This window comes from Fusarium keratoplasticum, chromosome 4 (assembly GCF_025433545.1).
Source record: "Fusarium keratoplasticum isolate Fu6.1 chromosome 4, whole genome shotgun sequence".
In the NCBI taxonomy this organism is placed as follows: domain Eukaryota; kingdom Fungi; phylum Ascomycota; class Sordariomycetes; order Hypocreales; family Nectriaceae; genus Fusarium; species Fusarium keratoplasticum.
This window is the reverse complement of record NC_070532.1, coordinates 4,898,940-4,925,299: the sequence shown is the minus strand read 5'-3', so window position 1 is coordinate 4,925,299 and position 26,360 is coordinate 4,898,940. Positions and strand designations below refer to the sequence as shown.

At 52.1% G+C, this 26,360-nt stretch overlaps 8 protein-coding genes and 1 pseudogene across 9 annotated transcripts, besides 1 other annotated feature; 4 read left to right on the top strand and 5 right to left on the bottom strand.

Annotated features, from left to right (window-relative positions):
• Window positions 1-275: 275 nt before the first annotated feature.
• NCS57_00653500 (uncharacterized protein) lies at window positions 276-2,509 on the top strand (the record flags this gene model as incomplete). Its single annotated transcript, XM_053056419.1, has 2 exons — window positions 276-1,281; window positions 1,344-2,509. The coding sequence occupies 2 exons, from the start codon at window positions 276-278 to the stop codon at window positions 2,507-2,509; spliced, it is 2,172 nt and encodes a 723-aa protein (XP_052915374.1).
• Window positions 2,510-2,707: 198 nt separating this feature from the next.
• NCS57_00653400 (Zn(2)-C6 fungal-type domain-containing protein) lies at window positions 2,708-5,012 on the bottom strand (the record flags this gene model as incomplete). The annotated part of the gene is made up of 6 exons (XM_053056418.1): window positions 2,708-3,064; window positions 3,122-4,026; window positions 4,078-4,412; window positions 4,459-4,483; window positions 4,863-4,900; window positions 4,963-5,012. The coding sequence occupies 6 exons, from the start codon at window positions 5,010-5,012 to the stop codon at window positions 2,708-2,710; spliced, it is 1,710 nt and encodes a 569-aa protein (XP_052915373.1).
• Window positions 5,013-5,552: 540 nt separating this feature from the next.
• NCS57_00653300 (DAO domain-containing protein) lies at window positions 5,553-6,895 on the top strand (the record flags this gene model as incomplete). The annotated part of the gene is made up of 2 exons (XM_053056417.1): window positions 5,553-6,658; window positions 6,706-6,895. 2 exons carry the CDS (start codon window positions 5,553-5,555, stop codon window positions 6,893-6,895), a joined length of 1,296 nt encoding a protein of 431 aa, XP_052915372.1.
• A 1,487-nt stretch (window positions 6,896-8,382) lies between these two features.
• Window positions 8,383-9,895, bottom strand: NCS57_00653200 (annotated as a pseudogene). The gene is made up of 2 exons: window positions 8,495-9,895; window positions 8,383-8,442 (listed from the first exon to the last, which is right to left on the bottom strand).
• Window positions 8,383-9,895: a sequence feature.
• Window positions 9,896-13,396: 3,501 nt separating this feature from the next.
• On the bottom strand, window positions 13,397-14,186 carry NCS57_00653100 (uncharacterized protein; the record flags this gene model as incomplete). The annotated part of the gene is made up of 3 exons (XM_053056416.1): window positions 13,397-13,824; window positions 13,872-14,114; window positions 14,174-14,186. The coding sequence occupies 3 exons, from the start codon at window positions 14,184-14,186 to the stop codon at window positions 13,397-13,399; spliced, it is 684 nt and encodes a 227-aa protein (XP_052915371.1).
• A 407-nt stretch (window positions 14,187-14,593) lies between these two features.
• On the top strand, window positions 14,594-16,232 carry NCS57_00653000 (uncharacterized protein; the record flags this gene model as incomplete). The annotated part of the gene is made up of 3 exons (XM_053056415.1): window positions 14,594-14,848; window positions 14,899-15,236; window positions 15,284-16,232. 3 exons carry the CDS (start codon window positions 14,594-14,596, stop codon window positions 16,230-16,232), a joined length of 1,542 nt encoding a protein of 513 aa, XP_052915370.1.
• Window positions 16,233-16,747: 515 nt separating this feature from the next.
• Window positions 16,748-18,135, bottom strand: NCS57_00652900 (uncharacterized protein; the record flags this gene model as incomplete). Its single annotated transcript, XM_053056414.1, has 4 exons — window positions 16,748-17,294; window positions 17,344-17,788; window positions 17,839-17,895; window positions 17,949-18,135. 4 exons carry the CDS (start codon window positions 18,133-18,135, stop codon window positions 16,748-16,750), a joined length of 1,236 nt encoding a protein of 411 aa, XP_052915369.1.
• A 4,190-nt stretch (window positions 18,136-22,325) lies between these two features.
• Window positions 22,326-24,673, bottom strand: NCS57_00652800 (Palmitoyltransferase; the record flags this gene model as incomplete). Its single annotated transcript, XM_053056413.1, has 5 exons — window positions 22,326-22,948; window positions 22,996-23,108; window positions 23,156-23,511; window positions 23,559-24,368; window positions 24,422-24,673. 5 exons carry the CDS (start codon window positions 24,671-24,673, stop codon window positions 22,326-22,328), a joined length of 2,154 nt encoding a protein of 717 aa, XP_052915368.1.
• Window positions 24,674-25,359: 686 nt separating this feature from the next.
• NCS57_00652700 (Signal recognition particle receptor subunit beta) lies at window positions 25,360-26,217 on the top strand (the record flags this gene model as incomplete). Its single annotated transcript, XM_053056412.1, has 1 exon — window positions 25,360-26,217. One exon carries the CDS (start codon window positions 25,360-25,362, stop codon window positions 26,215-26,217), a length of 858 nt encoding a protein of 285 aa, XP_052915367.1.
• Between the last annotated feature and the right edge of the window lie 143 nt (window positions 26,218-26,360).

Sequence of the window (26,360 nt, the reverse complement as noted above, 5' to 3'; positions counted from 1 at the left end):
GATTGGGTCTGCAACCGTGAGGCCCGAGACTCCATCGCACGTCTCTCGGGCGGCTAAGCAAGGGCAGGGAATGTGGCCGCATATGGGCGTCTAAACGCATGTCGGCATGTGTTGTCCAAGGGTCGCGGCCAAAAATAGTGGTATTTTGCTGCAGGCTGGATAATGTTTCGTTTCTCTGAGAATAAAGGATGATTTCTCGCTCTTCGTATTTTTCAACTTTGTTTCTTTTGTTTTTTGCAGTTGATCAAGTTGAGTTCCAACTTCACGAAGGAATCATGGCTTCAACAGATCAGCCGGCCGACCATGGCTCCAGCGACACTGAAAAATACCCAGGGGACTGCAGTCGCAGAATAACATGTCGGCCTTCGGTTGTACCCAACTATAGTCTCACCCTCCGCGCCTTGGCCGAAGCCAGTGAACCTCCCTCTCCCACTCCCTCCGGTTCACTACCCTCTCCTCGCTCCTCTTCTAGTTCACCTCGCTCTCGCTCTCGCTCTCCCTCCAACTCGCATCAGTCTCACTCTCATCCCAGTCCACCTCTCTCTCCCTCTGCCCCCAGCTCAACTCTCTCTCCCTCTCACCCCGGATCACCTCGCTCTCCCTCTACCTCCGGTTCACCTTTCTCCCAGCCTGGCTCACCTCTCTCTCCATCTCCGCCAGGCTCGCCTCTATCCGATGGCACAACCCCTCGAAACTCGGTGCAGGAATCCCGAGAACTTTCATCTACGAAACCACCGGACTATGATACCGAATATAATAGGCAGGCCCAGGACATCAAGGCCACTCACTGCTGGTGGTGGGAGGACATCGGGGCTGCCATGTTCAGTATTGTGTGTATGAGCATGGTGGCTGCAGTCTTGGTCTCTGCCCACGACACGTCACTGGAGTCTTGGCCAGCCTCGATACAACCAAATTCCATCATTGCCATACTTACAACATTGAGCAAGGCCGCTATGCTCGTACCCATCACCAGCTGCTTGAGCCAGTTGAAGTGGAGGCACATGAGCACAAAATCACGACCGCTATCACATCTTCAAGTATTTGACGACGCCAGCCGAGGACCTTGGGGTTCAGCCGCGATGATGTGGAAACTCCCGCTGCAGTCGAGACTTGGATGGGCTCTTGCGCTCGTCACAGTTGTTGCGCTGGGAATAGAGCCGAGTGCGCAGCAGATCTTGGCCTTTCCGGTCCAGGAGAGGGCCTTGAAGAATGTCACGACAGAGATTGGAAAGGCGGATATGTACTACTCCAAGAGCCTCTTTCAGCCCGGTGAGGGAGACGGTAAGTTACGACGACTGTTTCATACCTTACTCAAATGCGAGCTGCGCTGACATTCACGAAAGGGCAAATCTTGGATCGCAGCATAGACCTTCCTCGCTTCCAAGCGTCAGTCATCAGCGCTCTAGCAGGAGACGTCTTTCAACCATACTTCAACTGCCCTTCACCAGCAACACGCTGCGAATGGCCTGATTTCAGCAGCCTCGGCATCTGCAGTGCAGTGAGCAACGTCACTGAACAGACGAAGCGAAAATGTGAAGAGGGAGACAAAGGTGTCAGCAATTGCACTTACACCATCCCTCTGACTCTCGAGTCACGCGAGGGAAGCAAAAACACGACGATCTCGATGAAATACCACGAGGATACGGAACACGGTGATGGCAGCGAAAATTCTCATGTCCTGCGAACAACCTTTGTGCCAGGAGACAAGGACGTGGTGGGCCAGTTTGTGGTCGTGCGACACAGGAACGACAGCTGGGGCGAAGACTCACCAGAGCCGAAAAGCCCAGAAGTACTGGTGTCTGATTTGAGATGGTGCGAGAAGATGTACAAGGACGTGTCTGCCAATCCCTCAGGACCCAACTCAGAGAGCGTCGACGACAAGCTCCTCCAGTTTGCGAGCAACGAATTCGAGGGTGGTCGCTGGTTTCTGAAGTTCACGACTCCTGATGGACAAGAGAACTATACGATTACGCGAGATTTGGAGGAGTATCTGCCGATGTATCTGGCGCAGGTCCTCACCGTCGAGCTGGAGCAGCAGATGGCACACGGCGTCGCATCACGGCCAGATCTGTCAAGAGCCCTCAAGAGCCCAGGCTTCTTGTCTACCGAAACGGACGTGGAGAAGTTGATGACCAACCTCGCGGATACGCTCACGAACCAACTACGCACCAACGACAATGGCGACAACAGAAACGCCACCACAGTGAACGGCACCGCCTTCATCAACGAACCCGTCATCATGGTGCGTTGGGAATGGTTCATACTCCCACTCATGGAAGTATTCTTCACAGTCGTTTTGCTTTTCTGGGTCATCGTCATCAACAGAGACGGGCCCCTACTCAAAACCTCTATCATGGCGTATCTGATATATCCTCTGAGAGGATGGAGAGAAGAGGAGATGAGCGTCGCTGGACGGCAGACGAAGGAGAAGCTGGGTAGACTGGCGGAGGTAATGCGTGGAAGGATGGGTGAGAGCGGTGGAGGATACGCCATTTTCAAGCAGGACTAATATCTCATTGCTCACTAATTTTCTTTTCTGTTTAATGAAGGGGCGGGTCATCTTCGAATTAATAGTCTGAAACCGGGACGTTTCGAGACACAACATAGGTTATCAGCCCAAAGGTTCATGATCACGCTGGTCGTGAGTAGATATAAATCGTCACCCACACATAGATTAAAGAAAGAATGGAGCCAATTATTCATGATATTAAACATGTAACCAAGCATGGTCGATAAAAATAGGCTGCGAGAATATACTATCTAGCGAAAACTGCTCCAACCCTTCCTCATAAAACCCATCCGCACTCGGGAGTTGAGCGTCAGAGTGCAGTTCCCTCTGAGCCCGCTTATCCCCGACAGGATGAACAAACGTTGTCTGCACGCTCACAGTCGTGTTGGAAGCGTTGGACTGGCCGCCGGGTGTGTCGTCGGTCATGACCTGTGGTGCTACAGTGTCCATAATGTCGGAGTCGATAAGTTGCCAAATTTTTGCGGGCTGGAAACTGATCATGTTGTTGTCTTGGGCTTGGCTGGACATTGTTTGTAATTGATGTAGAAGCTCGAGCTGTGACTTGGTTAGCCAATGGTTGTACTACATGATACGCATCAAGGCCGAACTCACCTTTTGGGCGCCTCGTGGACTAGGATACGGCATCGATGAAAGAAAGTCGACGCATTTCCGATAATTCTCCCTCGCTGTATCAGAAACCTTGCTATCCCTCGCATACTGAAACAACCACGCGATAGTAGCCGTAGCTGCAACCATGTCACAGATCAACGGGTCGTAAACCACAAACCCAATGTCCATACACGTCTGTGCCAATCGAGCAACCCACGAAGAGTGAAACATGGCCTGATCAACAGTTCCCTGTAGAAAGAGCCTTGGTTGGGAAGGTCGGTTTGCTTTTCGCAAGGTGACGAGATGGATGAATGGATGGTTGAGAACCCCTTGTGTTGCGTGGGCCGCCATCTGAAAGGCAAGCCAAGGCACCCAGTACTCGTGATGTCTCTTCAGCTCATCCAATGTCCGCTCCGAGAATCCCACATTACGCACAAAATGCACGTGGCCCAGTTCGGCTTCCAGGTCGTATAGTTTGTTGGTCAACCTGTAAAAGCTGGAATCCGTATTGGACGGGCTGTCGACTTGGCCGAGTCGGATGGCGTGGACATACGAAGCCACATCTCCCCAGAACGACACTCCTCGTAAAGCATGAGCTATAATACCAGAATCTGGCTTGCTGTCGTCCCGGATATTGGCCAGGTCTGGCGCAAATTCCTCGTCTGCTTGACAGGAAGGGGGAGAAGGCTCACGCGTGCTCCGTGGATATTCAGGGGGCGCGAGACTCTGAGATAGAAGAGTGAACCGTGGTGCAAAGGCCTTTTCCAGGATAAATACGCTCCAATAGCATCTTAAACTGGCGTCATCCTGGGGACTGCTTTGTGGGGAGTTGACGAAGCTCATGCTACGGACGAGTTCTAGTCTACTAGCGGCCCCTATGGCCATCAATGCCAGCGCAGGTCTTCCTTCTAAGGCACCGAGTTAGCAATGCTGATATGAGTTTTAGTTCAAATACATACCAAGAATATCGGCCAGGGCCAGCAAGCAGAGAGCCTGCGAGATTTCGAGCTTAGCCGTTCCCCTCATGGCCAGCTCCAGGACAGTGTCGCGGGCAGACCTAGCCCTCAAATGAATGAGATCAGCCTCCTTGGCGCTATTAGAGTCATAAGGCAAGTTGGACAGCGACAGAGCGAGAAATATCCACTGTAGAAACAGAGGAAAGCCCTCCACTCGATCTCTCAGGCCCTCAGGTCTGAAGAGCGGGAGCGGTTGGAAGTACAGCCGAGTGCCGTACACCTCGACAGCTTTGTCGAGGGATTCTGAAGACGGCAGGGTCTCATGGGGGTCAGAAGGCCTATGCAAGTCAGAGCAACATTATTAAGTGAGAGGTTGGAGCGCACCATGGCGTTGAGGGCTTATCAGGGGCTGTTTGTCTAGTGATGGGCCTCTCAACTATTGATTCCGTCGCATGCCTTTGCTCAAGAAGTGATTCCGGGGTGAGAGAACTACCACTACCACTAGCATGGTTTTGAGAATTACTTGAATAAATTCATCAGCTTCATGTCCATCAGAATGGGATGGCATGCTCACCGAAGAATGTCATAGATCTCGCCAACTTGGGCCTCCAAATTGCGGACACGATCTCTTGGTATTGACGTCCTACCCAAGTTCATAAGCTCGGACCAAATCACCAACGACAAGGGGCATGCTCACGATTTAGACGTCGTCCTCCTTTTGCGTCTTGTCGTTTCCCGATTCCGCGGAAGATACTCACACGGCTGCTCAAGACGTTCACAAAACGAACAAATTGGCTTCTCTCCAGTGCATTTGGTCTTCTTTCGCCTAAATCTCACGGTGAGCAAATCTCTCCCGTTCCACACCAAAAACCCCTGGTCGACACTCACCTGCAGCTCTCGCACGCACGGCGGACAGTCAGCTCTGCGTTACCACTCATATTGAGTGTGGGGTTTTCGCCGCTCATGCCACCACAGTCCGGGGGAAGAAGCAGAAAGGGGACGAAGGTGGGATCGATGAGATCTCCGTGCCCACTTTAAGTTATATATACTCGGTGCTCGAACGAGACAACGACGGTGGCACGTGATCAAGAGGGGTTGAAAACCTGGGGTAATCTGCTAATCTTTCGTATCAAGCTCAAGTGTTTCTCTGGGCTTCCAGGATATCCCGTCGGCGCGGGGAAGAGGCGATATTGAAACCCTGTCTTGAGCTGACTCTTTTCGAGATATGAGCGAGACTACGGAGTAGGCTCGGCAAGTTACGTGTTAAATATCCGTACCCACATTGTTTATCTTTGTGTGAAATACCATTGGTCAATGGCTTCAACACGGAGCTTTACACTACTTTTCCGGATACCCGTCCTCGATTAATACTTTGTCCCTTGCTTTCGTCTTCAAGGTGATAACATGTCTTCTCAGTCGATTTCTTTCCCAAATCACTCCAATTCCTACTCCTACAACAATCAATCAACCCCTGAACCATGACGTCCCGAAACCCCGTATCGAAAAACGAGCGCATCGTCATCGTGGGCGCAGGCGTCTTTGGCCTCTCGACAGCCCTCGAACTCAAGAAGAGAGGGTACCAGAATGTCACCGTGATTGATCGTTATCTCCCGCCAGTCGTGGACGGATCTAGCGTCGACATCTCCCGAGTCATTCGGGTAGAGTATGCTGACCCTCTCTATGGAAAGATGGCCCGCGAGGCCCATGAGGGTTGGGTCAAGGATTACCCTGATCACTATCACCAGTCGGGGTTTGTCATGGTCGCCAATGGGTCGGGGAACTCTTACATTGAGAAAAGTAAGGGTATCAACAAGTCACTTGGTGATACCCTTGAGGAATACGAAAATGCGCACGACATTCGCAAAAAGTTCCCAGAGATTCAGGCCAAGCTGGATGGAATGAAGGCCTATTACAACAAGACCGGTGGTTGGGCAGATGCCGAGTCAAGTATACGCCAACTCGCCCACCAGTGCAGTCTTGCAGGAGTTACCTTCATCACTGGCCCCAGAGGCCGAGCTGTTTCTCTGAAATATGAAGGATACAAGGTCGTCGCCGTCAATGTCGCCGAGGGTGATCCCATCCCAGCTGCGCAGGTCATCTTGGCTACCGGCGCATGGACCAATCGCCTCCTCCCGATAGGTTGGGCGTCTTCTGCCTCTGGTCAGCCTGTTGGATTCATCCGACTATCCCCAGAGGAATCAAAGAGACTTGCCAAGATGCCCGTCATCATTAACCTCAGCACGGGCGTCTTCATCTTCCCGCCCACGCCAAACTCCCACATCCTCAAGATTGCCCGCCACGGCTACGGCTACGCCACAGATGTTCACGTTGAGGACCCCCTAGGCCAGTCCCGAGCAGTGTCGTCTCCTAAGCGGGATGGCAATAACGCCAATGGGTCGTTTCTCCCTGAGGACGCAGAGCAAGCCCTCCGTGAGGGTCTGCAGCAGCTTGTGCCAGAGTTTGCCAACCGAGAGTGGCTCAGAAATCGACTGTGTTGGTACTCCGACACGCCTGAAGGCGACTTTATCGTGGATCACCACGAGGTCCGAGAAAACCTCTTCCTGGCCACCGGCGGTGCAGGACAGTAAGTACACCATCCCCCAAAGCAGGGTCAAAGCTAACATCAGTCAGCGCCTTCAAGTTCCTTCCCATTCTGGGCAAATATATCGTAGACTGCTACGAGAACAAAGCTCCTAAAGAGCTTCGACACAAGTGGAGGCTCCGCCGCCCGACTGGCCAGGAGCTTGTCAAGCAGGGAGATGGAAGCCGAGGCGGACCTCCTCTGAGGAGACTTTCACGGACTGAGCAGGCCAAGCTATAGATACAGTCATGCGAAAATTAGATGTAATGAGCGTGGCTGGCTTGTACATAGATTGCTGTAAGCTGTAGAAATGGGGCTTGGACAGTTTGAACTAGACTAGACAATAAGAGTTCAATCCATTTTGATACCAACCTCCTCATGTCTTTAACCGTAAACTACCCTAGCCGTATTCACTTGCATGTTTAAATCCTCTACTTTCTATGTAAGCCGTCACGTTTGGCTCTTTGGTGAGAGTAACAACACTCAGAGATAGCCATGAGCGCGTCCTCTCCTTGGTATCGCCTCAGCTGCCACCTAGAGGAAGACGTGCACTATCTCCCCTGCTACTTCAAGATAGACAGACTGCTTAGTATCAAATCAGCCCCGCAGTCCCACGGTAGACCTGGTGGTGACTCGGGTTCTCCCCCGCAAGCCGTGTCAACGTAAATCTCCGTGCCCACCCGGGGAGCCTATCTCTACTCCAGAAACCGCCTATCTTGATATCTGGGGTAAAGCGCGACGGTTGGAGATGCCCAATGTGACCGCTCTGCTGCAGCAGGTGATCGGAGAGTTATCTGAAGTGGGATCTATCGGACTTCGTCCTCCCGTTGATGTCTTCCTAGCCAACCATGACTCACGCTGAGGCCTTTGTCGGGAACAGCCCAGACCAAGCATGGCCTTTTTAATGGTTCTCTTATCAAACCCCGCCTTTGAGATGTCTGAAAATTCTCGGGAATCGGTGTTTCGGTCAGGGCTTGAGGTTCAACGCACGCATGTGCGGTTTTGTGGACGACAGGTTTATTTGGGCAAAACTAGTAAGCCCTCAATCAAGACTCGGACACTTCAAACATCGCCAGAGACTCGGGAATTAGACCTTGGTGATGAAGTCACTCCTGTCAACTGAGGAACAAGGTTAGGGCATATCAATAGGAGCTGTCCCGCAGCTATAGCTATAGCCTTTCCCTTGGGTGGGGTTCCTGGATATCCTTATCAGGCATTCTCTCGCCTTCTTGCGTTCTATATCGTTGGCCTATGACTGTAGAGCTTTCGCCATGTCCATCACAACGTTTGAGCATATCAGCCCCAACATTATACGTTGGCTTCTACGCGACCATTGCTGTGATGTCGTACGAGACAACACGGGCTACGGATGCGCCTTGTTGAGCTTCATAGGCCAATCAATGCCATCTCTTGGCAATTTTGGTTGGTTTGGGTGTTCACTCATAATCATGCCTTCACAGCACAGTGGTTCAACGTCCTTGAAGGAACGTCTACAGTGGACCAGAGTAAAGACTTCTGCATCCCACAACATATCACGCCTACGTTTAAAAGGGCCCCTACGGTGGTTTTGTGTGCTGTATTATCAGGGATACGGAGGCTGGTATGACATGGAGTATCCCATCGGGTCTACGACTGAGGACTCGGAGTGAGCCACAGTCGGTAGATGAACGTCCGTAGACAACTGGCTTCGGGCTTGACCAAGCCCATGGCTTGAGAGAAGGAAAGGCTTAACCGAGAGGAGCACAGGTGAAGGGCTCCTTGACGGTTCCATGGTCGTACTGGTCAATCTGTAATAAGAGTCAGCACGCTGGATTGTCTTTTGTGGATTGATACACTTACAATGTCAACAACAGCAGAGTAGGTTCCGGCAACGAAAAAGATCAGGCCCATAATGAAGATGATGGCGTTGACAATAGTCAGCAGGATATTCTCCTTGCTGAAGCAGCTTCCTTTCCTCAATAACATGAACCACATCATTGCGGGCCAGTAGAGAGTGAAGCCAGAGTTCAACAAGCTCGACGTGATGGCAATCAGGTCGCTAAAGAAAGGGATGGCCTCGGCGATGACGAATCCAATCCAGGTAAAGATGGAGATCACGATCAACCATGTGATCCAACCCTTGGGGGTGTTGATGTACTTGACGATCGAGTTCTCGTAGATCCGGCCGTGGATGTATCGAACTGCGACGGTTGTGTTGATTGAGCCGCTAATGAAGATGACAGGCAGGGCCACGCCAAAGGCGACCTTGCTGATTGTGTGTCCTGCGGATAGCAGAGCTGGCGACTTCACATCAATACCCACGAAGGAGTAGATGAGGGCGCCGGTCAGAGTATAGATGACGATCTCGAGGCTTCCCAGCGTCCAGATAGCCTTCATATAGTCGGTGGGCGTGTGCATCTCGTCCATGAAGCTGAACTGCGAGATGGAGAAACTGTAGGCGAAGAAGATATTGCAGATAGCAATGAAAGCCTGCGCAAAGGTAATGTCCGGCTTGGGCCAGGCAGACCAGTTGGCAGGCTCAGCTGCACCAGTCGACTTGACGCCTGTAGCAATGATGGTGATGCCAATGGCGGCAATGATGGAGCCAAAGTCGATGTAGCCCAAGATAGCCACCTCTGCGAAGCTAGGAGGCACAGCCAGGATGAGCAGGATAATGGCAGAGATGACACCCCAGACAAGGCTGCACATGTCGCTCTCTGTAAGAGTTGAAAAGGCAATGGTCCCCGTCAAGCAATGCGAGGCCGTGAGAAGCAGAAGCTGTAGCGTCACCATGACACCAAAGACTTCCTGTCCCCAAGGCCCAAACATGAGACCTCCTGCGGCAGGGTAGTGCTCGACGTGCGGGTACTTGACCTTGACCTGGCCTACAATGTAGGATGTGTAGATGGCGATGAGGCCGATACCGACGGAGCAGATGACGCCGGCCACCATGCCCAGCGTAGCGAAGGCGCCGGGGATGGAGAGGGAGCCGAGGGCCACGGCCTGGACGATGAGGACGATGGTGAGCCTCTTCCAGCCAAGACGGCTGAACTTGGCCTTGCCGTCGAGGATCTTGCGCTTCTCAAACTCTGTCACCTCGCCAATCATCTTTTCGCTGGTCGAGTCGTCAGGGGCCGCAAACATGGGGTCCGAGGGGTGGCCGGCAGGCTTGATGTCCTTGCCAGAGGGTTGGATGGCGGCGGCGTCGGCCGCAGGAGGAGTTGTCGTGGGGATCATTTTGGGATTGGACGTTGATTCAGTCTACCATGGTCACACAGACGGTTATGCTGGGTCGAACTCTTGAAAGTTCAGGAGGTTTGAAGAGGAGGGAGGTGCGTATGAAGGAGGAGGACGGATGGGACATGAAATTGAATCCGGAGGAGGGGACTGGGGAAGTTTTGTAGCAAAAATATGACTCCTCCGATGGACCGACGCCGGACGGGGTCCAGTTCCTTGGGGAAGAGAGCTCAAGAGGCAAAACTCTGTCATTCGATGGGGTTGCACCAGTCATGCGTAGGGCCAGGGCCAGTTGTCGATCCATGAACAAGAGGGTCAGATAGTGGATACCACACTTGAAGAGAGATTCTAGAAGATGAAGAAGCGTGTTCCTGAAGAGCTTGTTATGGGTCAGGGGACTAAGCGAATGAACTGCGGGTCCATGACATGAAGTTGCAGCTATTCGCAACCTCCAAACCAGCCATCATCTCCAACTTGTAAACTCGATACAGAAAAAGCAAACTCAATGAACCCCAACTTCGAGATTCAGTCCAAGCGTTTCACCGGTCAGGCGCTGAATCAAACTTTTGAATCGCCCCAGACGTTAGAAGCTTAGACTGTCACCAGTTGCGAGAAAAAAAAAGTGGTGATGGTGTTTTTGTGGATTCCGTTACTCAAAAGTCGGTCCATTTTACATAATGTCCCCTGGGACAAAAGCGGAGGCCCCGAGTCAGAAGCTCCGCGAGACGAGAAGAAAATAGGGTTATCGCCCCAGGTCCAATGGAACTTCTGGAAGGAAGATGGCCGAGGCAAGATGGTACGGGAGGCCAATCTGCGAGTCAATGCCATTGGTAATGGACCTGGGGATATTGGCTGGGGAGGGGGGTTAAGCTCCCGTTGGAAGAATGATGGAGGAAACGGAGTGCATTTTGGTTGCATCGTGACTTGCAGGATAGAGGTTGATCATGCGAGATACTGAAGAGCTGCTCGAGATGCTTCAACTGACAAGTCTCAGTCATTTGTTTGTACTGTCCGTGTCTGCAATATACATGAAACTCGAACAACACCAGGTTCCACAGCCTCTCAACACTCTCCCCTCTTCCTATTCAGCTTCTCACTTAAATACCTTCCGTAAGAAATTCATGACTACGACAGAGTCCAGTAAAGGACCCTCGGGTGGCGGCTCCGGCTCGGCAACGCCGGTAGGGTCGCCCCATGTTTGCCTCCACTTTCTACGGGGAGCCGCACACAGACACCATGAGACAATCTCCATTTGTGACCCGACGAAGCAATCTCCTCTCGCTTCCCCAAGTTTTATGTGTCTCTACTCCAGAATGATCTAGCCGGTTCCCCGCGTCTCATAACTGTCAAGATTGGGAAAGTGAAAAGAGCTCATCACGTAAGAGATAGCTTCACAGCTCTTTGATGGGGCAAGGATGTGTTCTCGGGAAGCGGCAGAGGTCCCGGCACTAACGCCAGGTATAACGCAGCCGCCCGGCTTGGCTCTGCTGGCGCCATGAGACTGGTGCGCCTGTTTGCATTCATCACCATGGAATCTCAGACGAGAAGACACTCTTCTCAAGCTACCTCCTGGGTTCACCAATGCATTTAAAATCCCTCTACTGTTTAAATCGTAGCACGGAGCCACAGTCTCGGGCCATCGCTGTTGAGGCCCGATGTCTGTGCCTGGAACCTCGGTTCTAAGGCTTGTGACACCGATATTGGTTGGTGCCTTTGAGGCCTTCTACCAAGGTGCTGGTGAGCAGCACGGACGTGAGTATTAACAACTCACGCTCCTACGGCGGCCTTGGAGTTTCCTTGGGCAGCATTGGCTGGCACAAGGACCAGCTGGGGACCACCCAGTGGCGGCGCGCCGAGAAGTGTCGCTTCAGGTGCAAGGTATATGCTATCGTATACTTCAAGATGGATGGCCAGAGCACTTGCCTGCCCAAATGTGGGGGGCTTGACTGCAACTATCGACACTGCTCGACAGAAGCACGGGGGCATAAACAGCTTGACCTTGTATTCACTATCAACAGGCGCTTCAAGAACTTGGCGTCGAAAGGAATGAAAGGCATGGCCATGGGCCTCTCACAACGCACATGCTTCAAGGTTAAGGTAGTTGGAACTGTAACAACATGTGAATTCAAGAGAAAGATGATCCCTCTGAACGGTCTAGCTGTCGCGTGCCGAAAGGATAGTGCCCTTCACATGCGTGTTGGTCTCGACCTGGTCAAAGCAATGAAACGACCGATTACATAGTCAGCTCACAACTCTGGGCCGCATTGCCGTGTTGTTGACCAAGATGTCACATAGTGTGACGCGACGTGAGGAGACAATGGGGGATGGTCCTTTGAGGTTGAGTCGATGCGTGACTGAGAACAGTAACTCACCACATCAAACTCTTGAGGAAGGTCGGGTAGCAGATTACAGGTTTGATCAGCCCACTCAAGGCGACAGAATTTGGTCTTCCCGGGTAGTTGAAGGTAGTGTCCTATTCCCAGGTCGATTGATGGCAGTAACTGCTACTTCTATTCAGCTTACCCGTTCCATGTCCATCTCACGCCATGGTTTTATCACAGGGGCCATGGAACGTTTCTAGTAGCTAACACTAAGGGCTTTCCAAGTCTGTAGTCAACATCGATGCGCCATCGGGAAGATTCAACGCCTTTGCGGCCGCGTGTGGCTCAACATGGCGTAGCGGAAGGGTGCTTCGAGACCAACTTGGACATGGTCAAACTTCCTTGATGTTCAAGACTAATGAAGGTAGTTCACAGGTTGGAAACGATTCTAGGTTCTCTTGTCTATCCCCCACTCCCCTTTAGGTAGTCCTTCATGAAAAGCCGTGAGATTATGCCCCGATATCATGCTCCTCTTGTACCAACACCCTGGCGACCAGCAACGACGTCGGCACATTTCAGCTTACAACTTCATGCGCCTCCAACCTTGGCGCGAATCAGACTTTACAAAGACTTTTCAGGGTAGCAACTGCCTCCCTGCCAGCAAGCTGATCGACAGGGCAATGCTACGGCACGGATGATAGGGGATGGCAACCTTAACGCCATCGCCTCAACATTCTGAGAACCACGTTGTTCTCGGTCAGGATAGACCAATTGCACTAGCTTTGTTATCTCGGCAGCTAAACGAGTCTCATCGGCAGGCCCTCAGCCGTGTTTGAGGTGTCGTCAATGGTATGCGGATATCGCCTCTTCGTCTGCCCTCGCATCACTCTATCAACCACAACGCCACTTCTTCGGCTTAAAATGATGGCGCAACGCCTCTTTACACTCACTGAAAAGGATACAAAGATATTCAGCCTCAAATTCACATGGAAATGATATTTCCGAGTGAAGATTTTACCCAGCTACGTACGTGAGACAAACGCCCGCTCGAAGACCATCATCTCGTCGCAATCATACGTGAAACAAAAGCGCCCGCGTTCCTCCAGCAACAAATCGTATCTAGATTCCTCAAGACCCTGTCGTTAATCATGTCGTCAGACATCCCGTCGTGTATCTACCCAAAAACTCTATCCAACACACCGAATCAAAACTTGGGTGTCTTTCTCTTTGTCTTTGATGACGGAGTCCCGTTGAGGAGAAAGTAAACCGGCAGGAATATCAGAGATCCAACGACACATAGCCATGTGCTGTAGAGCTGCCATAGAGTCCAAAGGAAGGGACCAAGGCCGGGGAGGATGAATTGTATGCAGTCGTTGACAGGGTACAGGTCCTCCTGGCTAGCGATGAAGTACTTGGGCTTCGGCTGCCGGCGTGGCTTGACGCTTCCTGGCTTGCCGTTGCGCTTGTTGGTTGGTTGCTTTTCAGGAACGTCCTCCTCTGAGGAGTCGGGTGATAGTTGGGTGAGTTGGAGAACGGACACCAGTCGTACGGGTGCTTTGTAGAGTGGTATGAACCAGACTGCAAATGTTTGGCGAAGGGAGACGTATAGAAGACCACTTTTTTGGTCAAAGACTGGAATATATTAGCAGCTGCAGCTATGAGCGACAGTGTCTACTTACCAGCTGAATCAACCTTGATGTCGATGTGTGGACTTAGAGTGCGATACCACCGGTAGATACCGAGTATCAACCAGATAGAGTCAAGCCCGCCAGCCAAAGGGATCGTGCCCTTTGAGATGGACGGCACATGACAGTACGGATGGGAGAAAGAGGCGTTGGGCAGAAAGTACTCTCTAAGCGCCGACTCTTGCACCTCAGGACTTCCCTGAGTGAGAGCCTTTATCACGCCGGCGATTTCTCTGACTGTAGTTCACTGTGAGCTTCCTTCTCCCTCAAGTGAGGTCATCGCGGGGACTTCTTACCTGGATGCTCCATTATTTTTGTCTGCAGCGCGTTTGATGTGCCAATTGGTGAGAGGGAAGATGGTGTGGAGATGAACTGTTAAACGCGTTGCAAAGATGGGGTTTATGAGGAAATTGAAAGGTCAGAGTATCGAGAACGAGTAAACAAATAGAATCCTGGAATGGTCAAGATTACTTGCTATGACGGCCGTTTCAGCCATGTCTGTGTGGTTGTCCGTGAGCTTCCCGGGCAATAGAACAATAGAACTCGAGTCGTCATAGCGGGGTCTTTCAACATGTGAATATTGACGTCATGCCCGTGGACCGAGTCTCAGCAAGTAGCAATTTCACATGATAGCTTGAGCCCTTTAATCATCGAGATATTTATTAGGCCGAGAAGCCAATTGATTTCTGGCTGTTGAACTACAGGCATTGTTCATCATGGCTTCCGACTCGGGGCTGGTCAATCCGCTCTTCCATCCTTTCATCTTTCTCTATCAGATCCTCCAATGGCTTACGGATAAGCTGCTATCGCCGAAACCTCCCGGTCAGAACACGAGACAGGGTCGTCCCAAGATTGCCGTCATCGGTGCTGGAATCACAGGTGTTACGGCGGCGGCTCATTGTATCGGTCATGGCTTTGAGGTCGTCATCTTCGAAGCTGGTTCCAAGGATCAAGTGGGAGGTATCTGGAGTGTAAGCTACAGCTTTGACAAAACTGCCACTTCAACTAATGATCCTTGCAGAGAGTCAATGAGACTTCTGGTCTGCAAATTCATTCGTTAATGTACCGCTTCCATCCCTCCGTCCAATGGAACCGGGGCTATCCCGACCGCCAGCAAATCCTCAGCCAGGTCCGACAGCTCTGGGAGCGCTACGGCCTCAAGGAGAGAACCCGATTCAATACCAAGATTGAACAGGTTTACCAGGACGATCACGGCAGGTGGATTGTCAATGACCCCTCTCTTGGGCGCTTTGGGGGCGTCATCACAGCTGTTGGAACTTGTGGTGATCCCAAGATGCCCAAGATTACTGGCATGGACGACTTTTACGGGCCAATCTATCACTCGAGCGAATTGACTGGGTATGTTCACCTACACATCATGCTTTACACAAATTAATTCTTCCCAGGAAAGACGTCAAGGACAAGAAGATTGCCATCATTGGCGGTGGCGCCTCGGCTGTCGAAGCCCTCGAGTTCGCCTTTGCCGAAGAAGCCGCCAAGGTCAGCATCCTCTCCCGCTCCGACAAGTGGATTATCCCACGAAACATGGTCGTCGACACTCTTTTGAGCTTCAACATTTTTGGCCAAGAGACGTTCCTATCCTTCATCCCCGAGTTCTTCCTCCGCAAGTTCTTCTATCGAGATCTCGAGGAGATTGCACCTGCCAAGGGCAATGGGCTGTTTATGGATACGCCTATGGTTAACTCGGATATTATGGATAAGCTCCGTGAGGGCAAGGCTGATTGGATCCGTTGCGATATCGAAGAGCTTGTCGATCGTGGAATCATGGTCAACAGACGTGCCAGGGGCGTTCCCAAGGGTGGTCCTGGTCATCAAGAGCTCGTCGAAGCGGACATCATCGTCATGGCCACCGGTTTCAAGCGTCCTTCTCTTTCTTTCCTCCCCGATGATTGCTTCGAGGAACCATACGGTCCACCAAACTGGTATCTACAGACCTTCCCACCCACACACCCTTCCATCTCAGCCATCAACTGCACATACCTCAACGCCATCGGCACAGTGGGCAACTGGCACATCGGCATCTACACCCGCATCCTCCTCATGTTCATCATGGATCCCTTTGCCCGACCCAGTCCGTTCTGGATGAAGCGCTGGATCGACATGACCAAGGCCCTGAAGATCAGCAGCCCGACCGGCGCTTTCGACTTTTTCACTTATCTGGAGCTTGTCTGGTGGTTTGTCTTCTGCGTGGCTATTAACCCGTTCCGGTGGAAGTGGGCAATCTTTGTCTTCTTGGGCGTTGGGTTTGGGCTTCCCAAGGCTGTTGTTGACAGGGAGGAGAGGTTTACCAACGGTAATGGATACCAAGCACGAGACGAAGGAACAAGTTTCTGATCAACCACTCACTATTATTTCATTGTCATCAGAAGAGACATCGCAGCAGGTATCGAGACCAAATTGAACAATTTCATATTCAGGGAAAAGGATGGTGTAGAGGTCATGATCTTGTGATTTTAATAGAATTACTATATACAGCCCAATCCTGAAGGGTATCTCAATGGGGTTCCACCCCGTTTCTATCTAAGTTCTAACATGCAAGAAGCCTGGTATCTTACAAACGGCGCTGCCATTCCTCTTTCTCCCCTGAGAAAGGTGGCAGCGGTCCCTGTTTTTGTTGGCGCTGCCATCGGCTTGAACAGCTGGCGCCTTTATCCTCCCATTCGAGCCTTTGAAAGGCTTCTTGGGTTTTCTGTATCTCCTCCGTGGTCGTCTCGAGTCGGGACGATGCCGACATTACTATCCTCGGGGCTGTGAAAAATGCTCTAATTGAGCGGCGCGTCGCTTAGGGTGAGTATCTAAAGATGCTCGAAGTGTGGGTTTGTTGATTTTATGGTTTTTTTGTGTGTTGTTTATGAAGGACCGTAAGTGATGACGGTCTCCTTGGTGACCTGGATGCCACCAATGTTTTGGCTTCGCTTGGTAGTGAAGCCAACCAGAGCAGGCTCAGGCTTGGCAGGAGGCTCAGGCAACTGTTCAGTCAAGGTCTCCATACTGTCCGAGTCCTGCTTGGTGTCGACAGACTCAAGGGCGTTGTTCTTCTCTCCCATCATGGTCCAGAGGCGAGCCTCCTCGTCCTGGCTAGGGTTGCTGCCGTTGCCAAACTCCTCGCGGCTGGGGAGCTCGTACGAGTTGCTGTAGGGGTGGTGGCTTTTGCGCTTCTCTTGGCTGTGGGAGTATCTGTTCTTGGACTTTTCCTGGGAGCGGAGACGGGAGTGGATGAGGAAGGGGATGTAGCGCATGCAGAAGGGCTTGAGGGCGGGGACAGAGGCGCAGATGAGACCGGCGTTGACCTCGATGAAGCTCCAGATGAGCTGCTGGGGGAGGTGCCAGGTGTAGTCGACAGTGTGCAAAAGAGGGTAGGTGACGACGGTCCGCTTGATTGAAGCGATGCAGACACTAGACATTGTAAGTAAGAGACGTAAGATGGGATGGGATGATGACTCACAATCCACCAGTCGCAAAGAGAAGAGCGAGAGAGACCTTTTGGGGAGTGGGGATCTGAAGAGGAATGACGATGCGGATAGGAAGGCAAAGAACGCAGAGGTCGATGAGGATGTTGGCAATAGCGAGAGTGAGAATGGGGATCTCCTTGTCGATGCAGTCACCCTTAACTGAGAGGTCCCAGTTGGCAGATATAGGGCGGCAGCGAAAGATGTTCAGGAGGATGAAGCAGAAGGTGTAGATGCAGACGAGGCAGATGAGAATGTGGACAGCCCTGCGGATGATCCTATCGGGGGAGATGCGGAGGTAGAAGGCCAGGACGGACAGCTTGGCTAGGGCAATGCAGAATCCGTAGACGAGGGTGCTTCCGAGGGTGGTGAGCCAGAACTTGGGGCTGTACTCGGCCATGGAGATATCCCAGAGGTGGTTGCCAGCGCCAAGGTTAAGGACTGAGGAAGTGTTAGAGATGGATGAATAGATGGATGACATATACACATACGAGTCAAGGTGACACCCAAAAACACAAAGGAGAAGGCGAGACCAGTAAGGCACAGGTCTAGCAGTAAAGTCAGCCTCCCTCTTGCTCGTCTTAGACCGGATAGTACCAACAGTCATCAGCACCCAGCACACTCTTGACGACAAACTTCCTGGTAAAGATGCGCAGCGACACGGCGATGAGGGCGATGATTGTGGTGGCGACGCCCGCGGGGACCACCTCGCCCGCGCTGCTGGGAAGGTTGGTCAAGCTTCGAACCTGGCCCTCGGGGGGGTCCATGACATAGGTGATGGCCGCCATTGTGAAGGATTGTGGTTGACAGGTTTGAACGGTTGGTTTGAAGTTGAACAGTCACGGCCACTCGAGGAAAGCAAGGAATGGACGTGAACCGAAACCAAAACTCCGCAGCAAAGTGAGCATGGCGGACACTCAGAGGATTATATCCATCTCATCCGGGTCCCGCCCATTGTTGGAGTGCTTTCAGGGTCCTTCATCGAGGGATCCATTCTCACAGGACATGACCGTTGTCGTCCGGGGTCCATCCCAAGGCTGAAGGAGGAGAATGGTTCGACTTTGAACTCGCAAAAGTGATCACTCACTCTCAAACCAGCATTGAGAAAAAGAAACTCTAGAGCGAGAGCTTAGAAGACTCCGTTCTTGCGCGTCTGGGCCCCTGGCAGTTTAGCTGCCAGGAACCCGGGCCCTCCCATGACCCGCACTTTGTTACGTGGGGAGAGAGTGAAGAATTTCTTCAACGGCGGCTTGCTTACACGGGAGTGTGTTAGCTACCCCGGTCCCTGCCTCCGCTCCTCGCCGTAGGCCGGGCTCCGCCGGGGATTGGACGGAGGTGACGGGGACGGAGTTGCACCTCTCACATGGACGGCTTCAAAGGCATTGTGAGAGGAAGAAAAAAGAAAAAAGAGACCCCATGAAAGAAGAAAAAATTCATGGCCTCATCGCCCCTCTTGCTGTGAGGACGTTGCAGGTCGACGGCTGAGGCGTTTTCCCGTCTTGCCTTGACCCTGTAGAAACGAAGCCCGCTTCGAATTGTGCAGACTCGAGCATAACTTGAGGCTTTCGGGAGGTCGGTGTAAGTGACGGCATTTGTCTACGACAAGAAACCATCGTGATGTCCATCAAGAGGGTTACACCTCCGATCATGTTGGAGCCCATCATGTCAAATCCATGTCAGAACCAGGGGAAGAGACGAAAAGCACAGACGATTGCATTCCCAGTCTAGGTTTTCCGATCAATCACACCCAGCTAAATCTACCGTAACATCAGCTTCTTGTTTGACTCTCAAAAGCCGAGGCAGTGTGGAGGATCGACCAAGGTTACACTTTCAACCAAAAAAACGCCCATCGAACCACCAAGAGCTTTCAGTACACTGCCGGAATAGGAAATTCCTGTTGTAGAGGTTGTCTAATTTACACCTTATTGATCCATGACTCGACAATCGGGCTTTTCTTTTTCTTTTTCCACGCGTGGTTTTCACTCCTCATTTCCTTTCTTTTCTCGTGTCTGCTTGTCTCCTCACCGATAGATCTCGTGTGGAGGTGGACGAGCATGGCTTCCAGGGGGTTCAAAGAAGAAAGTAATTGAAAATGGGGCGACTTGCCGTTTTGACGGTTTTCTCTATAGAAACGGAAGGGATTTGAAGCCGAGAACTGAATCCGGGGTGAGCCGGGACGAAAAGAGTCGAGCCAAGAAGACAACCGAGAATGAGTCTTGCGGAGCCGCAAGGCAAACGACTCCCAACTAACAGCATCAACAACCATGATTACGGTCTTCATTTACATGTGAAGTGACAGCTCAACACTCACAACCAACAGCTTCCTGTTCGGATATGAATGTAATCGCTGATGAATCCGTTAAGCGACATGCAATAGTTATGTCAATGGCGCGGCAAATTAGAACCAGAGAAGCTCCAGCCGTTGGTGTTGCTTTTTCTTCCTTTCTTTTTTTGGCAGACTTTTTTTTCTTCACCACGCTTGACTCTGGGAACATTTATGGAGACAAAGACATCCCTGTCTTGCTCTCAAGGCATTGACACACACAATGGTCTAGACTTGTGAGCCAAGTTGAAGAAAATCCCATGTTGTCTTCTGAGACATTGCTCTCACACATGCGCGACATCACGGCCTACAGCCACGAGGTCGCCTCTTTCTGCAGTGTCTCGGTCGATGAATGGCTTTGGACGACTGTGGCTTATGCCCTGTTCCTGGATCATTCTCCACCCTTTGAAGCAGGCATTGTCTGGGAATAAACTCGTTTTGTCTTGTCCAGCTGAATGGTATTTTGGTACGTGCAGATGAAATCTGGTCAGATGCTCATCTTGGAGGCAAATCTCGTCCCTGAGAAGCTGAAGAGAGGAGTCTTTGTTTGCCGCTTCATAGTGAAACCAACCAACAACGCTTATCACCACTAACCAACGCACCGAGACATTCACTTCTAGCCCTACGCCATCTCCACCAAAGCTAGCTACCCGTCTACCGAGTACGGATCCGACCGGGTCAAGTTCCCTCTTGTCTCGAGGATAAAAACGGAGCAGAGATAAAAACGGAGGGCAGCGTGGAATCAGGCCATCAAGAAGCGAGGCAGCCACAAAGCGTGATGAAAAAGCAAGCATGCCTACTGGTCTCCTCGGAGGACGCCTAGCCGCAGTTATGCAGGTACCATCGAGGGGGGCACAGTTTGCATTGCCTCCTCTTCTTTCTCGTGGCGGCTTTGCAAGGGGAAAATATTACATATTATATCCATTACTTCTTCCTTACCCTCGTTGCATGCTTCTTGCGTCTCTCCACCATGAAGGAGAATTCGAAGTTTGAAGAGAATGCAACTTGAGATATTATGCAAATCTTACAGATCTTGGTCCACAGAGGGCTTTTCAACCCAGAGAATCCACATTACACGAGTCCATCTCGAGTTGCCCATCTCGGAAGTCATCTTTTCGTCTGAACAAGGAGCGGAACGAATGCCGATCAAACAACGGCCCGTCATCGCTTGTTAGCGAAAAAAAGACCTTGCCATGTAAAAAGCCGGTCAAAGAATCCGATACCAAGATTTGAACAATTCCGTCATTGATGACAACGTCCGTGTGCTGAGACAGGCAGGGGTTGGTTCCTCTTCACCGGGGCCGTCGTTTACGTACGCTCGGCCAGAGTTCATGTAGAACCCGGTTGAGCCGCTTGGTCCGAGTGCAAAAACGCGGAAACAAACATTTGGAGGCTTTTGATGCAAGATAACACCCTCTTGGCCAGCAGACTCGACCAACAGACTTGATAGCACTGCCCTCATCAACTCGAGACCGCCATCCTTTCTGCCTTGGCAACTGCCGACCTGCTGACAGCATTCATTAAAAGCAAAGCCTTGCTCGTCATATGCCCTCTCTCCGAGAATCCACTCTCAGATAGCCTCTCCCCAGGGACACCCTTGCCCTCCACACTACGAATCTACCATCCATTCTTCAAAAGCCGCATCTCATTGCACCGTCACATATCTCCTGCCTTGCCAGAAACACCGGCCACGTCGCACCATGCCATGTAACGCTGAGCCCGTTGCCCTGGATTCAGCCCCAACAGCGTGGATGATTGTGAGAGTTTTGTAACGTGTCGGGCATCCTCACGATTGGAAATCACACCTCGATTGGATTTTTTTAATGTCGTAGTGCAAAAGCAATAAGCATCAATGCCTTGGATGAGGATTTGAGATGCGGTCGAGTGCAATATCTCGACAAAGCAATCCCGTGAGCCACGACAGCAGCAGGGTGTCACTGTGTGTGAAAGAGAGGCTGGGCGCCTCATGTAGATGACATTGGTGCATTTAATGGATTTCCGCCGTTGCCGACTCTGAATGCCGTGAAGAATGAGCATTTTCTTCTTGGAATAGGGTAAGAAAGGGTGCTGGCGTGCGAACCCGACTGCTTGACATTCTTGGTGATGCTTCCGATAAGTCGTGATTTCGACCGCATCTATGGTGCAAAATTCACCTTCCCAATCCCGCCTAGAACTAGAAAAATATGATCCAGAGCAAAGTCAAGTAATCATACTTGCCATTCTCACGAGCTATTACCACGTAACCATAAACGTGCATGAAGAATTTCCTTTCCGAATGATGGTTTACTATAGGGTAGTGCTCACGAGACCTCATATCCACTCCACTCTCAACGCAACAGCTTCTCGTTGAACAATCTCTTTATAACAATACCGATTCCCTGAAAATCCCCCGTATTAATATTACACACTCCATTCCATAGTATACATTCCCCTCCGAAAAAGTCTACCCAGGCACGCTCCCTTCTCGCAAGAATCTCTCGCAGGTGTATAGTCGTTCGTGATACATCACCCTCCGGTAGGCCTTCATTATTTACCGACTCTTTGCCTTTTGTCATTTGCCGGCCGTCTCATTGATCGCATAACATAGCCCATCAACCACTCGTCTATTCCCCGTGACACCTGAATGCAAAAAAGACTTTCGTGGCTATCTTTATCTTAAACCTCCTCGGTGCCCACCGCCTCGTAGCCACCTCGCTCTCGTCGACCCGTCAATTGCATCAGAGTAGGACTCTCGTACATGGCAGTATAGTCGATCTTTTCGCCGCCGAGAACAGCAGTTCCCGTTTCCCTCTGTCCAAAGACGGGGGCGGGATCACACCAAAAGTCCTTACAGTTGGTGATGCAGCCTCGGCTGTAAGGGTTCTTCTTCTTGCGCTTGTTCTTGGTCGACACTGCGCCTCGGCCGGTAATGGTCTCGATGAAGGGGTCAACACCCAGGATACGGCTCCACTGCTTAAGCATACCGCCCTTGTGCTTGTGAGAGTGAGCAGCAGGAGTCGATGCAGACAGAGATGGATGGTTGGGGTCAAGAGGTGCGCCGGTCGAGGTGAGGGCAGTGATTGCGGTGCCATCTTGAACACCAAACATGTTCTCGTACGTCGTCATGGCTCGCGAGACCTGGAAGAACTGGGTGAAGAGAAGCATCGTGACCCAGAGTAGTTGAAGGCTGATCCAAACAGCCAGAAGCGCAGTGTAAGAATCAGCGTTGATGAACTTGCACAGTCCAGGGCTAAGGACATTGCACGAGTCTGAAGCCTTGGTGCTTATAATCTCGAAATCTGTACATTGTAAGCGATTGCCGATACACGTGAAGAGAGAAACTTACAATAATACAGCAGCCAGTCATATGAAATGATACCAAGAGAGAGTGAGATGAGGTAGAAGAAGAAATGTCGGTGGTTGTTAACACCAACGCAGTTGTATACCCAAGGGCAATGGCTAAACTGGTCAGTATTGCACATGTCTCGGGAGATAGAAAAGCTTACTGGTCATGCTTGGCAACGCACCGCTGGCATCGGCGGCAGTGCTTGCTTCGCAGAGGTGTTCGAATCATGCACGTAACACAAAAGTTGGATTCGTCATATTTCCACTGCGCGAGCAGCTCGTCAATGACAGCCTTTTGCTCCGCAATGCCGTTCATCTTGGGCACGAAGCCGGGGTCGTATCGCATGCTGGCGACGTAGAAATACGCCGTCAGGCCATAGGAGATGGCAAAGATGATGTTAAGGAACAGATGGCTGTGACCCTCGGTTGCTCGCAGAGTTGTCGCAAAGAGAACTGTCGTCAACCAGTTGACTCCGACCAAGAACAGAGATGCAGCAAAGATGCCGGTAAGCCAGGGCTGTTGATGATTAGAAACGAATCACAAGGCGAGTCAAAGTAACATACCGTCTTGTGAAAGTGTCGCATGTCGGGAGGTGCATACTCCAAGACCTGCTGCGCAACCCACTGAATACCATACACGACAGCCAGGCCGAGGGGCAGACCGATGTACACCGGCGCGTGTGCGACAGCCATGAGCATGCCCCAGACAAGCACAAAAGGCCAGAGGAACAGGAACCTGGTGACAAACGCCCTCTTGTCCTTCAAGAAATAGCTCGCGCCAGGCCACGGCGGCACCGCGGGGTGGCCGTCCTCATTGAATCCGCATTCCCGGAGCGCTCGGTGCCAGGCGCCCTCCGTATTGAGCTCGCTGGCTGTCACGGCGGGAGTCTTACCAGTCTGAGTCTTTGCGAATCGATCGGCGCCATATTCGATGAGCTTGAGGATACATCCCGGATTTCCCTTGACCAAGGCCCAGTGCAGAGCGGTAAAACCTTGCTCGTCGGTCGCGTGAACACTGGCGCCCCAGCGGAGAAAGAGGTCGACACATTGCGGAAATCCCTTGTAGGCCGACCACATCAGCGCCGTGTGGCCGAAAGTATCCAGGACATCGACGGGAATGCCCTGGTGGAGCAGGAGCACGAGCAGGAGGACGTTTCCGTTAAAAGTCGAAATGTGAAGGGTGTTGTAGCCCTGGGCATCGGTGATGAGAGGGTCTGCGCCGTGCTGGAGGAGCAGGTTGACGGTGTAGTAGTGGCATCGCTGAGCAGCCCATTGAAGAGGCGTCGCTACCGACTCGCCTCCTTTCCTGTTGATCTCGGCGCCGTGTTCGATCAGGAATTTGCACATCGCATACTGGTTGTTAATTGCGGCCCACTGGATACTAGGTCAGCCATCATCGTCATCGCCAACTGCAGCACACGACTCACATGTAGGGGTGTGATTCCCTCGTCGTCGCTGTAGGTGGCATCGTATTCGCCCGACTCGAACAACTTCTCCATGGCCGGAACGTCTCCTATCCTGGCCAGCTGCATAATGTCATCCGCCTGGTTCTGGCTGTCGTCACCGGGAAGGCTGCCCATCTCCACTTCACTATTGAGCTTGGGCGTGGCGGCATTCGACTTGGACGACATCTGAATGGGCGCAGTTGGCGCACCAGAGGTGCTGCTGCTGCTACTCATGGCGAAGGATGATGATGAAAGCCAGGGGGACCGTGGATTCGAGGCGCGCGACTGAGGGGGAGCAACGGATGCTCGGGACTCGACAAAAGATCAAACAGAGACAATGGACAGAAGAGGATATTCGATTATTCGTACAGCATAAATATCATCAAACTTCCCACGCGCAACCAGGGAAAATAATGAAGAGGGAGAGGAAGAAAAAATGCCAATGCTGACCCGAACGAACTGACCAATTTTGGACAGCGGCGCGTGGAGAAGGACTACGTATTACTGAAGCCGTGATGCCGAGCGCGGCTGAGCATTGGCCTTGCCTAAAGGGGCTTAGCCGCACGCTTCAGACTTGCCGGTGACGGGGTGCCGTGATTGCAAGGGTCTTGTGGCTGATTGCTCCATTTCCCCCTATCCGCTTTCGGGTATGTGGCTCGTGCTGTGGCTGTAGGATTCGTGTGAGTGGCTGCGCCGTATTGTGGCGTCCGGTGTAGGAGCTCGCCGGTGGGTGAGGTGGGTTGGCCAGATTATCGTTCGCACAGCTTCACCACCTGGCCGCCGAACAATTCCATGCGCAGACGTCGGCTTTGACGCTGTGGATGCATTTCGGATACCGTTGAGTTATCCGCTTACTCTTCAACTGCACAACAATCGCAATCACCGCAGGCGCCCGTTTGGTGCCGCATCACTCATTCACAATGCCCACCTTCACCGAGGTGGTCGAGGCCATCATGACGCCTTCGGCCACAACAATCATCGTCGGCGCACTCATCATCGTCCTCGCCCCGATCATCCTCCACGTTATTCTGTCCTCCTCAAAGACCTACACCGTCGCCCCGACCGTCCTCCTCATCGGCCCCTCCAACGCCGGCAAGACCTCTCTCTTGACCCTCTTCGAGCGCGGCTCCTCAGGCACCGAGACGCACACCTCCCAGGTCCCGCAGTCGGTCGAGCTCAACGCCTCCACCGACTCTGCTACCAAGCACTCGTTCCGCAACCACGATGCCACCGATGGCACGTATACCAAGTTCCTCCTCGTCGACACCCCCGGGCACGGCAAGCTGCGCCTTGTCGCCATGGAGAAGCTGACCCGCACCGACAAGCTCAAGGCCGTTGTCTTTATGGTGGACGCCGCCGCCATTAGCGAGCAGGATGTCCTGGCACCCACCGCGGCGTACCTCTACGACGTGCTGTTGACCCTCCAGAAGCGCGCTACTTCCAACTCTAAGACGAAGGTGTCTATTCCCGTTCTGATTGCCGCCAACAAGATGGATCTCTTCACCGCTCTGCCCTCGACACTCGTCATGACGAACCTGGAGGCCGAGCTGACCAGAATCCGCGCCTCGCGAAGCAAGGGACTGTTGGACTCTGGAGTTGGAACCGATGACATTGGCTCTGAGGAGCATGATTCCTGGTTGGGCGAGTACGGTTCTTCCAAGTTCACCTTTAGCCAGCTCCAGGAGTTTGACATTGATGTCGAAGTCCTCCCCGGCAATGTCTCTGGCGATGGCCCTGGCGCCGACAAGTGGTGGTGGTGGATCGCCCAACGGGTGTAAGTCCCAGGGAAGCAAAAACAATTATGAAAAAGGGCGGATTGGGATATCAGTTGTATTAATGACTTTTCTTTTTAATTTACGCAGCTGGTCCCATCACATAATGCCATCCATTGTAGATGTTGAGTCTACCGTCCCAAGATCCA